Source organism: Orcinus orca, chromosome 19 (genome assembly GCF_937001465.1).
Source record: "Orcinus orca chromosome 19, mOrcOrc1.1, whole genome shotgun sequence".
NCBI classification, from domain to species: Eukaryota; Metazoa; Chordata; class Mammalia; order Artiodactyla; family Delphinidae; genus Orcinus; species Orcinus orca.
This window is the reverse complement of record NC_064577.1, coordinates 127061-141632: the sequence shown is the minus strand read 5'-3', so window position 1 is coordinate 141632 and position 14572 is coordinate 127061. Positions and strand designations below refer to the sequence as shown.

At 38.8% G+C, this 14572-nt stretch overlaps 1 protein-coding gene across 1 annotated transcript in view; it reads right to left on the bottom strand.

Annotated features, from left to right (window-relative positions):
- Positions 1-1791: 1791 nt before the first annotated feature.
- SLFN11 (schlafen family member 11) overlaps positions 1792-14572 on the bottom strand; it is a 19336-nt gene continuing 6555 nt past the window's right edge. The window contains exons 2-5 of the mRNA XM_004271813.4: positions 8910-9973; positions 7861-7989; positions 4691-5414; positions 1792-4032 (exon numbers count right to left, since the gene is read on the bottom strand). Coding sequence (XP_004271861.2) covers positions 3249-4032; positions 4691-5414; positions 7861-7989; positions 8910-9972 — 2700 coding nt within the window. The 5' untranslated portion in view covers position 9973 and the 3' untranslated portion in view covers positions 1792-3248. The remainder of the gene's footprint in view (positions 4033-4690; positions 5415-7860; positions 7990-8909; positions 9974-14572) is intronic.

Sequence of the window (14572 nt, the reverse complement as noted above, 5' to 3'; positions counted from 1 at the left end):
ATACTGAGATTCCTGCACATGCCAGGAAACACTCGAACCCAAAAGTCCCCAGTTTCTGGAGGGACCAGGCAGAGAGAGAAAAGAAAAATGCTTGAATTTTACCCACAGGTGTAGTTTACCAAATTGCTATAAATCATAACCAACTTGAGGGGAAGGGCTTCCCCATATCTGCAAAACACAGATCAAAACCAGTAACATTCCAGACAAAACCCATAAACATTATTACCATACTCACCAGTTCACTCAGTAACCAATCCTTCTGTTAACTTTTTATGAAGCCGTTAAGTCTTCCATTAGCATTCTTTAAGTTCTTACCCAGTTCAGCAGTATGATCTGAAATTTATCAAAGACCTGTTATGGTCAAAAAGGCCTTCCTATGAATCTTCTTTTTTTTTAAACATCTTTATTGGAGTATAATTGCTTTACAATGGTATGAATCTTCTTGAAGATGAAGCATTTTTGCCAAAACATTAGAGTACAACAATAACTGTCTACAAATGACGGAAGACTTAAAAGGTACAGTTAAACACCTAATCACAATGTAATCAATAAAGAAACTTGGTTACAGGAATTATGACTGATTATAACCTTAACCCTTGAAAACCTTAATCTCTGGCAAAAACCAGGAAGCAAGTATTTGTGCACTTCCTGACTGGAAAACTTAATGCTTGACTCTTCCTCTCCTAAGCAGGCAAAGTTAGATTAACTTAGACTCGCCCAGCAATTAATATTTTATCCTATTTGAAATGACCCATGAATTCTCTTCCTTCAACTTTATTTTCAAGTTACCAAAATCTAGAGAGACTACTTTAAATAGACATTCCCAAAACATAATTATTTCTATAGAGTTTACCTAAAAGCTATTTTTTCTCCTTTACTCTTAGAGATCACATAAGATTAAAGTTCCAGAGAGCCCACGTAGATCATTTATATCTCAAAGGCACAAGAGAAATACCAATTCCTTCTAGAAAGATAGCTTAGCTCATTTGATACAATAGCAGAGCCGTCGGAGGCCATTATTCTCCAGATCTCTTGGGAGCCCCCATTCAGCAAAGACAGCCACCTCAGGATCACCCCTGCAACTTTCGGGCCCCACAGGCTGGTGGACGGCCCCCGCAACCTTCCATTCCCCATCCTGTATTTTCTGACATCTTGGCGCTCATGGGAGTTTCCTCGGTCTTCTGGCTGGCTCCACTAATTATTGGGCTGCACCCTGCAGGCCTACAATGCCTGCGCTTGTCCAGCTTCAAGACTGAAGAAAGAGCCCAGAGTCAGCAACAGACACATCAATGGTTTAATGGATGTGGGAGCTTACACGTCTGAAGCAAGGTCCTGGAGCAACACCCCACCCCTGTGCGGTGGATGGCGGCAGGACATGGTGGCAGTCTTCGCTCCAGAATTAGACTTCTAAAGAATTACTTTCACAGACATTGCAACTCAAGTCCAGGGATCTTACAAAACCAATTCATTAGAGACAGCATTTACAAGGATAACTGTTTGGTACAGAGTTGTATCTGATCTAATGTAGTCAGAAAGAAAGAACATTTTTTCCCTTATTTTGCTGATATATTTTATTTTGCTGAAGTTAGAAGAGCCTACGGTTTCAAGGCAAGAGGCTGGAATTCCATGAGTAAACACAGATAGGAGAAAGACAGGCAGAAAAATTCACAACTTGCAATATGGAGGAAATCAGTAGACTAGGATTACTAATATGTGGAATATTAGTCATGTAATGTTTAAATTTCCATTTGTTATACAAATATTTTATTGTTATTTTTTAGATTAGAAACATTTTTAAATGTTTTGTATAAACAGAAAAATAAGTCATTGTATTAGCATTATTAAGCGATAACACTGATGTGTTTTAGTTCAAAGAATAATTCTGTGGCTGTATTAGTCTGCTCAGGCTGCAATAACAAAATACCACAGACTGGGTGGCTTAAACACAGAAATTTATTTCACATAGTTCTAGATGCTGGGAAGTCCAAAATCATGGTGTCAGTAGGATTAGTTTCATTCTGAGGCTTCTTCTCTTGGCTTGGAGGTAGCCGCCATCTCTCTCTGTGCTCACATGACCTTTTGTTTATGTGTGCACAGAGAGAGGGACAGAGAGAGCTCTTGGGTGTCTCTTCTCATAAGGACTCTAATCCTATGAGATCAAGACCCCATCCTATGACTTCATTTAGCTGTAACTACTTCCTTACAAATCTACAAAAACAGCCACACTAAACGTTAGGGCTTTAACCTATGAATTTCAGGGGGACACAAACATTCAGTCCATAACAGTAGCCCACCAAAATATAAAAGTAAAGGGGAAAAATACAGTTCAAGAATGTACTTGACTTAAAATTTAAGTTGATATGTTATAGAACAATACGTAGAGCTGAGTTGAGAAGTTGATCTGTAAAGGCTGTATCTTTCCTAGCTCTGTTTACTTAATGGCCTATGTGTATCTTTAGAACAAGATTTTGGTTTCTAATGCTATCTCTCACTGAAAGCCAGAGAAAACAGCTTTATTTTTGTTTTCTAATGGCCTACAATTTCTCAGTAAAGTGACAATTAATGCTTACTATCACAATTAAAGCTTGATCTGGGTTATTCTAAGGGCAAAAAAAAAATGGAGATTACAGTTTTAAAGGAGTAAATAATTTTATCAGTGCTCTCTGTTCTGTCAAAATTATTAAGGCCCACTTGGTCACAGTTTGAATTATCTTGGGAATCTCCCAAGTCCTGGATCAATATAGCAAAGAGAAATGTCAAGAATTCAGGAACCAAAAATTCTGCTTCTGGTATGGCCAAGGTAGTTTCTACCAGGCCACCCTTCTGCAGATAAATATAAACCCTGGACAAATTTTAAAAAACAAAAAATTGCACTGTGGAGGTCCAGACTTAGAAGAAAGAATGGCCACAGGACGAGTATATTGTTTTTATGGTTTTTAACCGCAGGGTGGGTCATAGTGTGTGCTGTGCAGGGTGGTTAAATCTCCCTCAGAAAACCACTATTATTCTGGGTGGAAGAATTGGGGACAGAGTTTGGGACAATAATAGCTGCTGAAAGGAAGTAGGGGAGGAATCCCTGAAAGGAGAGAGCCAGAGAGGGAAAGTTCCAAATTCTGTGTGTCAGCTCTGCCCAAATCTCTAGCTGACCTATGAACAGAAAAGAGAAGTTTCTCCCAATACCAAGCGGATTGTCACCTATGGACATTTACATAGTAATCGCTTCAACTTGTTTTGGTTTGGAATTCTTCCTAAACGTCACAGTGCCACAGAATATGTAGCTGTTGATTTGCTCTGGATGCCAGACAGACAAGAATGTTGTGTAAGATAGCTGGCTCAACTGTCTTTGGATGGATCCCAAACACGATGTTCCTTTCCAGGCCAGAGAATCTTCGGACACTGTCCAACACAATATAATCACCTGACATGTTACTCGCATTGGTGAAGTGCACTACCTTTATCTTCCTCATTGCTCTCAAGAGCTCCGTCTCGTAACGCTCCACATCTCTTGTGGTGCTAACAAGCACAGCAATGTCCTTGGGAGAATAGCCCCTTTCAAAGAGAAGCTTGCAAGTGTCTGCCACATATGTCACTATTTTATTCAGAGGCAAGTTTTCCTTAATATTTAAGGTTCCCTCAACAACCTGAGCCCATTCAGCTTCAAGAAGCATCTGCAGGGACCCAAGGGGGATGTTAGGTGGAGGATTTTTTCTGACCTCCTGCAATACCTGTTGTAAGTATTCGGCTATTTGATATGCGTTGCGGACCACTCTGGTGAGCTCTTCCCTTGGAAACTGGGCTGAGAGAGCAGGGAGGCCGCTGCACTCCACGTGGTTGGTCTGAAAGTAGTCTAGAAAGATCCAGAGAAGTCCTGGGCAATCCTTGTCTCTCTGAGTGATTGTTTTCGCTTTGCCATACCAGTCCCCATCTTCACTGCGGAAATTCTGAGCTTCATCGATGATGATGTGTTGAATCTTTTTAAAGTCATTTTTCATGAAGGTTTTCCGGGTCACTGCCTGGCAGATTTTTTTGTCACTGTAAAAATTAAAAAGACACATTCAGGTTTTCTCTGAGTCAATAAAGGAGGAAAATTACTCTATCATACTCCTATGAACACGATACTGTTGTCACAGATCATTTTACCATCTTACTCTCAAGGAACAAGGTGATTCACGGACTTCCCTGGTGGCGCAGTGGTTAAGAATCCACCTGCCAATACAGGGGACATGGGTTCGATCCCTGGTCCAGGAAGATCCCACATACCACAGAGCAACTAAGCCCGTGCGCCACAACTACTAAGCCGCGCGCTGCAACTACTAAAGCCTGGGCACCCTAGAGGCTGAGCGCCGCAACAAGAGAAGCCACAGCAAGGAGAAGCCCGAGCACCTCAACGAAGAGTAGCCCCCACTGGCCGCAACTAGAGAAAGCCTGTGTGCAGCAATGAAGACCCAGTGCAGCCAAAAATAAATTAATTGGAAAAAAATTGAAAATAATAATAATTTTAAAAAGGAACAAGGTGATTTGGAGGGAATTTAGACTGAACCTCATTTGCTGACAATAAGATCTAACTGCTTGGGACTTCCCTGGCCGCCCAGTGGTTAGGACTGGGTGCTTTCTCTGCCGTGGCCCTGGGTTCAATCCCCATAAGCCATGGGGCGCAGCCAAAAAAAAAAAAGAAGATCCAACTGCTTACCTGATAAATTTCCTCAGAGGCTCGTTCTCACAAATGTAGAGAATTTCATTTGCCTCACAGTGAAACATATTCCTGATCTTCTCCATGATCTTCATGGCCATGATTGTCTTCCCTGAGCCAGGTAAGCCATGGATAAACAACTCTTTGTTCTTGCGGAGGTTTTTTGAGAAGATCTCATACTGCTTGGCTGTGAGCAGATTTAAAACCTCACAGCCAAGCCGGTCACTCAAGAAAGATCTGAAGCCAAGCAAGACAATCACAAGGGACTGCAACAAAGCTTCCATTTGCTGAGTGTTTGCAATGTAATAGGACCTGGGGTAATCAATCAGGGATGCTGCACCCTCTGAGGACTCCGCATTGCTCTCAGGACTCAGGTGGAGGACCTTGGTAATGACACACACATTTCCAGAGTAGCCCCCCAAGTTCACCAGCTTCTGCTTCAGAGTGAAGGCGGTGCTGGTGCAATAGGACTGCTCATCGGCATCCTGCTCCCTGAGAATGGTGTAGAGAATGGGGGGACTGTTCCATGCTATCAGCAGAGCGTCACAGATGACTGCTTGCTTCTCTTTCAAGTTCAGGTCCACAGCCCAGCTTCTAGAAAGGATTAAAATTCCCTGGGAGAATGGATATATTTGCATATTTATTAATTCCTCCAAACCTTCATTCTGTGAACACAGCTCCTTCCAGAGGGATTTGGGAGTACATTGCAGACGTCCTGGTAGCACTAGATATGGAAAGAATTATAAATTTAGTGGCAAAAATCACATTTATTTTAATGATTAATTGTAATTAATCAAAATTACTATACTTACACTTAATTATAATTAATTTTATTAATTATGATGTTACTTATTTTTGTATACATTCTTTTGCCAATATTATTATATTACAGTGAAGGAAAAGAAGCCTTGAAAAGTCTGACACACTTCATCTAAGCCTATGTGCTTATTACGTTTATGACCTTGGAAAATTCCTTAGCCTCTCTAAGACTCTGTTCCCTCATCTGTAAAACAAACAAAAATCCACATGTACAAAAATAGCACATCTCTTATGGTGAGGAATAAATGAAATAGCATAAAGGTATCTGCTCATTGTAGCTGCTTGAGAAATGTTAGTTCTCTTTCCCTTCCTACTCTTAAAGCACCTGAATCTCAAAGTGTCCCTTAACAGTCCCCATTGATGGAGGTAGGATCAGCCCTCCCAGGAAGAAGGTGCTCATTAAATATCTGTGGAGAAGATGGAGCTATGAAAACTTTACTAGGAGGGACCTCTGTGCAGCCCTCCACTGGGAGATCCTAAGATTAGTCTCTGAGATAACTCTCCTTAAGCATCACTCACTTACAGATCTATGTAATAATGCATCTATCACAAGAGTCTACAAGAGAAATATGTTAATATAAATGTTTCAGACATTACATGAAATTCCTAAAAATCTTATATGTTCTATTATAATGTCATAAGGCATAATTCTAGTTATTACTTTAAAATATATATCTCAGAAATAACTAAATTTCCTTGTCAATTGCATTATTATGAACTTTCATCAAATAATTAGCTGTGGTCATTTTTAAGTCTTTTGTCATTTACAGACAGTTCTGGGTGTACTCTGATGCTTTTGCAAAAATGTTACTATAAAAGGTTTTCATCTTCAAGGAATTCATAGATAAGACTCTGACAAGTACAGGTCTCTGGTAATTGACTATACTGCTGAACTGAATGAATAAGCATTTTCAGAACTCTAATGGAAAACTGATGAATTCATAAAAGTGCTAACAAAAGATCAAGTTAAAAAAATTAATTACATGGGACTGAGTGAACTGATGAGGATGATTATAATTTTTGTGACTTTGAATAAAAAAATGTTAAAAAAGTAATTTAAAAATCTTTAAAGAAAAGTATCTATGGGTTGGTTTTTTTTTTGTTTTTTTTTTGCGGTACGCGAGCCTCTCACTGTTGTGGCCTTTCCCATTGCGGAGCACAGGCTCCGGACGCACAGGCTCAGCGGCCATGGCTCACGGGCCCAGCTGCTCCGCTGCATGTGGGATCCTCCCGGACCAGGGCACGAACCCATGTTCCCTGAATCGGCAGGCGGACTCTCAACCGCTGCGCCACCAGGGAAGCCCTATGGGTTCATATTTTATGGAATCTTTTAAAAATCAAAATGTATATTAATGTTTTTCAAAACCATTTCAGTATATTAGAAGACAATCATAAAATATTTCTGCATAAATGTATAGAAATGATGGATTATAGTAATAACTCTCTTAATGTTTATCCATCCTTTCGTTCTTGGAGTTCTGTCTTTGCGTCTTCATTCACAAGTAAGATTAGTCTGAATTTTTCTTTTTTATGCTATCTCTGTCAAGTATTGCAAATACTGTTACTCCCATTTTAAAAATAACCCGGGAATTTTCATTCTTTTTCTATGGCTCTGGAAAAGTTTAAATAGTGTTGGAAGTGTTTATTCCTCAAATGTTTGGTACAATTCCTGGAAAATTGATTTTTTTATACCAGAATAATAGGTTATCACTCTATGAGGATAAAGCCCAGTATTTTGTTTTTAGATATAATTTATTCCATGATAATAAGCTCTACTAAAACAGAGTTTACTGAGTTTAGAGAGTAATTACCAATGTTTATGTTTACTCTTGGATCTAATACTGTTTATTGTGGACAGTTTTTAAAATATAAATTTGATATGCAAGCGAATGCAAAGACCTCAATTAGGTAAGGTGAAAAATAAAATCTTAAATTGAGCAGTCATTATTTATTAACTTAATGGTCCTCAATAGATATTTACACATATATAGGACGTTTATGCATCAGATTCTAGTGCCAGATAAGCCATTGATTTACTTCATAGAGTTGATCAAGTGGTTCTTCCTCTCCAGAAGTGTAGAAAGAGGACAACAATGGACTCATAGCTAAAGCCTATCATGGTGGGAGCAAAGGATGAGAGCAGAGGACAGGCACTGTCCTTGGTCCTGAAACGTGATTTCGCGCTTTTACACGACTGTTTCTCCTAAACCCAAAACATGTTCATGGATGTTGTAATTCATCTTCATTTTATTTGTTTTGTGCTCCACCTTGATATAAAACATAACAGTTTATCTCCCCTTATCCTAACATAGAAACTGGCTGGTGTCAAGTAGGCAAACCATAGTTACTACCTGGAAATAAGAGTTGCTGGAGATCCTTCTTATGTTCCAGGCCTTTCTTGGAGTACACTGGTCTGCTAAGAGGAGGCCCGCTAGACAGACTCAGCTGAGATTCAAAGTCTTCGCACAACAATGTAAAATCTTAACAAAGAAGGGAAATTCATGTTATTCTGACATGTTAGTTCATCTCTTCACCACTGAAAAAGACCTTATGAGTGGGTGTATTATATGACTGTCTAGGTATGACTTGAGACATAATGGCAAGATAACACCCCATTCACCCTGTATGGACAAGTGCCTTCATTGCATATGAAAGTTGCCAAATCCATCATAAAAGAGATGTTATTCGGAAGTTTGAATGTGTTTCCCATTCAATATGTCTTCACCCTCTGTTTCTGGATATCGTTTTGTTTGAATTTCTTTTATGGTCCATAGCACATTCTTTTAGTACACCTATCTATGCATATATCTGTGGTGTAAATATTCCCACCATGGACAATTTTAAGCTACCAATATGATGTCACTAAATGCAGAGTTGGGAAGACATGCACCGTAATACACCATTTTATAGTATTTCCATCATATAGATACAGTAGATGTAAATAACCTCACGCATATAGATAATCTTAAAATGTAGTAAATCATTAGGTTTTGTATTTATTAAATTTGTTTTAAATACAATTTATTGAACTGTAAGTTTATAAAACTTAATTTTTAGTAATGACTGTTTAACAACTGGCTCAAAACATTCCTGAAAAGTTAACAAATGGCTCTCGAGCCAGTAAGAGCCAGTTCCAATACACCACTGCAAGGCAATCATCCCCAGACAATTTTCTTTTCATCTGATGTAGGAAATTGCCTTTTATAAGATACTTTATTTGGGCTTCTCATCACCCAACAAAATTTTCTCATGTATGGAAAGTAGGATACTTGAAGATTCAAAAAACACAGAATTAAGTGTGTGGGGGAAGTTCAAAGTCATAGGAAACAGAGGGAAACCTGTTTAATATACAGGTTCCAAAGAGGTAGAAAGGACAGGGAGGGAGTTTTCTCCATCTTACCTGGATCTGTGTCCATCACCATGCCTACCCATTCCTGAGTTGTCAGTTTGCAAATATGCTTGTCCTTCACCATCCAGGAACAGGGAGTTTCTGAGAAAAGTGCACCACAGAATGGCTTCACTCCGATCACACAAGCATAGCCATATAGCTCTCCCCCAGCTAACACATCCAAGATTTTGACTGTGAAATCTATCTGGCATTGAGACTGGCAAAAATGGACACAAGGTAATTTGTATATTGTGTTTTCTATTTTCTTTTTCAAAGAATCATGGTCAACCTTTTCTTTAGCACATCCCTGAACTTTCTTACTCTTATCATCAACTCCAATACAAAGATAGCCTCCTTCAGTGTTTGCAAATGCAGAGATGTACACTGGAATTATGTTTTTCACATATTCTTGAATGTGTTTTGTAGAGAACTGCTTAAACTCTATGAATTCAGACTCGGGAAAAGGCACGATTTCACCATATTCAAGCTGGTCTTTTTGGAAAAGTAGGTAAGTAGGATCCGAGTTATGGAGGCCTTGATGTATAACCTTGACAACTTTACCAAAAGGTTCTTTCCCCAAGACTTCTGCATTTATTTTCTTGGTTTTCAGGAAACTGAATGCCTCTCTTGAATCCATGAGACGCACAGAAGTGCCGGATCTACAGTATAACGAAGAACTCAGGCTGCAAATGCGGGGCTTAAAGGAACTGTCTTCAGGGAAAGTGTCACTGCTCCAAGACTTAACAAAAATGTAATAACACCTCCCTTGTTGCTTAGTCTTGAAGAAATCCTGCAAATTTGAAGACAGAATAAGTGTTCTCAAAGACTCTTCTAAATCCTGTCCCATCTCCACAGGATGCTCATCGTTGTTTGTCATTTCCAGCTGAATCACTCCTCCTCCTGAGTTTAATAAAGCACATGCAGCTTTTATGACTTTTGCCTTCTCTTGTTCTCTCTGAATTTTCTGCAGCTTCTTTCTGTTTCTTTCACCAAGAGTTACTTTTCCTACATTGATGACCAAGTCTGGGTAAGATGATTCTACCACCAAAGATGAATTATGTTCCTCCATGTTCATTCTGCAATTGAAACCATTAAAATACATATCATGTTGATGAAGAAGTAGATTGCATAGTACACAAAAGTGCATTTATTAATTTATTAAAAAATATTTATTGAGTTCTTGCTAAGTGCTGGGGGCTGGAAATTAAGTGGTAAATAAAAAATAAGCATAGCCCTGACTCTCAGAGCTTACAGTCTGGACAGAAACATTGAATAGAGTAATTGCAGTAATGTGTGATACATACCCTGAAAGGAAGCACCAAACAGCAACAATCAACCTAATATGAACAGGGAAGCATTCCTGGAGGAAAGGGCATTTAAACTAAGATCTGAATTAGCCATGTGAAGGAATCTGAGGTTAGGAGGAGTTATTGCATTACAGTCAGAGTGAAAAGTATGTAGGAAGGCGTGAAATCATCAAAGGGATTAGTGTATTGGAATGGTAGAGAGATGTTCAGTCTGGCCAGACCTTAAGAGTGACAGAGGACATACACTGTTGGTGGGAATGTGAATTGGTGCAGCCACTTTGGAGAACAGTATGGAGGTTCTTCAAAAAACTAAAAATAGAGTTGCCATGTGATCCTGCAATCCCACTCCTGGGCATATATCTGGAAAAAACTATAATTTGAAAATATATGTGCACCCCAATTTTCATTGCAGCACTATTTACAATAGCCGAGGTATGGAAACAACCTAAATGTCCATCGACAGTTGAATGGGTAAAGAAGATGTGGTACATATATTCAATGCAATACTACTCAGCCATAAAACAGAATGAAATAATGCCATTTGCAGCAACATGGGTGGACCTAGAGATTATCATACTAAGTGAAGGAAGTCAGACAGAGAAGGACAAATACCGTATGATATCACTTATATGTGGAATCTAAAATACGACACAAATGAACCTACCTACAAAACAGAAACGAACTCACAGACATAGAGAACAGAATTGTGGTTGCCGGGGAGGGGCGGGAAGGAATGGACTGGGAGTTTGGGATTAGTAGATGCAAACTATTACATACAGAATGGATAAACAACAAGGTCCTACTGTATAGCACAGGGAACTATATTCAATATCCTATGCTAAACCGTAATGGAAAAGAACATGAAAAAGAATATATATATGTATAACTGAATCACTTTGCTGTACAGTAGAAATTAACACAACATTGTAAATCAACTATACTTCAATAAATTTTTTTTTTTTTTTTTGCTGTACGCGGGCCTCTCACTGTTGTGGCCTCTCCCGCTGCGGAGCACAGGCTCCAGACGCGCAGGCTCAGCGGCCATGGCTCACGGGCCCAGCCGCTCGGCGGCACGTGGCATCTTCCCGGACCGGTGCACGAACCCGCGTCCCCTGCATCGGCAGGCGGACTCCCAACCACCGCGCCACCAGGGAAGCCCCAATAAAATAAAATTTTAAAAAAAGTTTACACTGAGCTAAAAAAAAAAGAGTGACAGAGGACGTGAGATGGGAAGTGGTGAAAGAGGAGACCTGAAAGTTAGAAAAGGGCTGCTGCTTACAACAGTGGAAAGCCAAAGAAGGATTTTAAGGACGGGAGTGACATGAACACATAGACATTTTATTATTTTATTTATTTATTTATTTGGCTGCATTGGATCTTTAGTTGTGGCATGCAGGATCTTTCGCTGTGGCATGGGCTCTTTGTTGTGGCACACGGGCTTCTCTCTAGTTGTGGCATGCAGGTTTTCTCTCTCTGGTCATGGCGTGCATGGTCCAGAGTGTGTGGTCTCTGTAGTTTTTGGCACGTGGGCTCTCTCACTGAGGCACGCGAGCTCAGTAACGGCGCACGGGCTTAGTTGCCCAGCGGCATGTGGGATCTTAGTTCCCTGACCAGGGATCGAACCCGCGTCACCTGCATTGGAAGGTGAATTCTCTACCACTGGACCACCAGGGAAGTCCCTAGACATTTTAAAAGACACATTAATGTAGAAGAACAGATCCATGGTTGCCAAGGGTTATGGGGAGGGAAGGGTGTGACTACAAAGGGATAACACAAAGGAATTTGTTGAGGTGATGAAACTGTTCTGTTTCCTGATTGTGGTTGTAATTATATGAATCTATTCATGTGTTAAAACCCATAGAGCTGCACACCCAAAAAGTTAATTTTTTTGCATGATAAATTATTAAGGGGGGGCACATTATTAATTACAGGTGGAGAACTAATTAGAGAGGAGCAAACCAGTAGGGAGGGTTTTGCAGTAATCCGGGTGAGAGATGACGGTAGCCTGGGCCACAGTTGGGGCCATGGGAATGAAGAGATGTGAGTATATCTGAGAGACATTTAGAAAATAAAATTAACATGGCTCTGTATTGAACAGATAGAGATCAGGAGAAAGGATTAAAATTTAGTAAGTGGGTTTTGGCTTGGGCAACTGGGTGGTTAGTGGTACCACTTATTGGCAAAAGATCAATGATTATTGAAGGTGGGTGATTGATAAGTGGAGATTCACTCTCCTATTCTCTCCTTCTCTCTATTTTTGTGCATATTTGAAAAGTTTCCATAATAAGTTTTAAAATTGACTTCATCTATTAACTGGGTGGTGGACATATTGGTGTTCATTATATTGCTGTCTGTATTTTTCTGTAAGTTTGAAATTATTCATGACATAAAAAAGAAAACTTTTGCCTCCAAAAAATTTTTAAAGGCGAGTAGGACATATGAATTTAGATTATTAGTAAGAAAGTGGTTGAACTTTTGGATTATGCATTCTTAGGTGGATAGGGTGGAAAACAAAGATGGCCAGGGCAGAAGGTGGATCTGAGAAATGGGGAAAAAGAAGGATCAGTGGATTCTAAGATTTTTGATGTCAAAAAAACACTTGTATTTGGGAGTGACTGAGCAAATCAGTAAAACTCAACAGTACCATAGTGAGGAGAGGGCTCTTAAAACTCTTAGGGATGTGTTGCAACCTACAGTCATTTTTCTCTCTTGCTTGATTATATACTGAAGCATGCCATCGAAACATTTCATTTATTAACTTTTTAGCACAGGAAACATTCAATGAGCACTCACTGTGGGCACACAAACTGCTGTGAGAGACACAAAGAATCTGACTGCTGGAGATGTATAGTTTAGGGTCCATCAGATTACCATGATATGGCTTAAACGATATGTGGAGAAAAACCCATAGCCCTAATCCCTATATTGGTAAAAGAGAAAAATTTAAACAGAGTGACTCTCATCAACATTGAAAGAACTTTGAAAAAGAACCAGATTGCAAAGGAACACAAAAGAAAAGGAATAATAGATGGAAGGGCAGACGGAAGTTGGAAAATTAAAAAGGAATTATTTGATTAATTAACAAGATGGAGAGTTTTGTTTTTGTTTGTTTTGCTTTTTGCTTATTTGGTTTTTGTTTTTTAGACAAGCCACTAGCATCTTTATTATTTATTTATTTATTTTATTGGAGTATAGTTGATTTACAATGTTGTGTTAGTTTCAGGTGTACAGCAAAGTGATTCAGTTATACATATACATATATTCACTCTTTTTCAGATTCTTTTCCCATATAGTTTATTACAGAATACTGAGCAGAGTTCCCTGTGCTATACAGTAGGTCCTGGTTGATTATCTATTTTATATATAGTAGTGTGTGTATGTTAATCCCAAGGTCCTAGCATTTTTATTATTTAAAAAGAACTCTGCACAAACAAAAGGGTTAGATAGGGGAAACTCTTCAGGACCTAGGGCTTGATAAACAGCTCTTAGAGGATACCCAAAGCACAATCTGTAAAAGAAAAACAATCATTAAATTGGACTTCATCAAAAATTTAAAACTTTTGCCATGCGAAACCTCCTATTAAGGAAATGAAAAGACAAGCTACAGACTGGGAGAATATATTTGCAAATCACATACCTGACAAATATCCGAAATCTAGAATATATAAAGAACTCTAAAATTCAGCAAACTAGGAATAGAGGGAAACTTCCTCAACTTAATAAAGAACATTTATTTAAAAGATCTATAGCTAACATCACACTTAATGGTGAGAAACTAGATACTTTCCCACTAAGATCAGGAACAAGGCAAGCATATCCCCTCTCACCACTCTTATTCAACATAGTACTGGAAGTCCTAGTTAATGCATTAAGACAAGAAAAGGAAATAAGAGGTTTACAGATTGGGAAGGGAAAAGTACAGCTGTCTGCATTCACAGATGACATGATTATCTCTGTAGACAATTCCAAAGAATCAACAAAAAAAAAAACCCACAAAAAAACAAACCAAAAAAACCCTTGGAACTAATTAGCAATTATAGCAAGGTTGCAGAATACATGATTAGTATACGAAAGTCAATTGCTTTTTTATATACCAGCAATGAACAACTGGAATTTGAAATTTAAAACATAATGTCACTTACATTAGAACAACAACAAAAAAAAGAAATGACATACTTATGTATAAATCTAATAAGACATATACAAGTTCTAAGGAGGAAAATGACAAAACTCTATTGAAGGAAATCAAAGGAGAGCTAAAGAAATGAAGAGATAGTCCCATGTGCATGGATAAGAAGATTCAATATTGTCAAGAAATCAGTGCTTCCCAATTTGATCTATAGACTCAGTGCAATTCAAATCAAAATC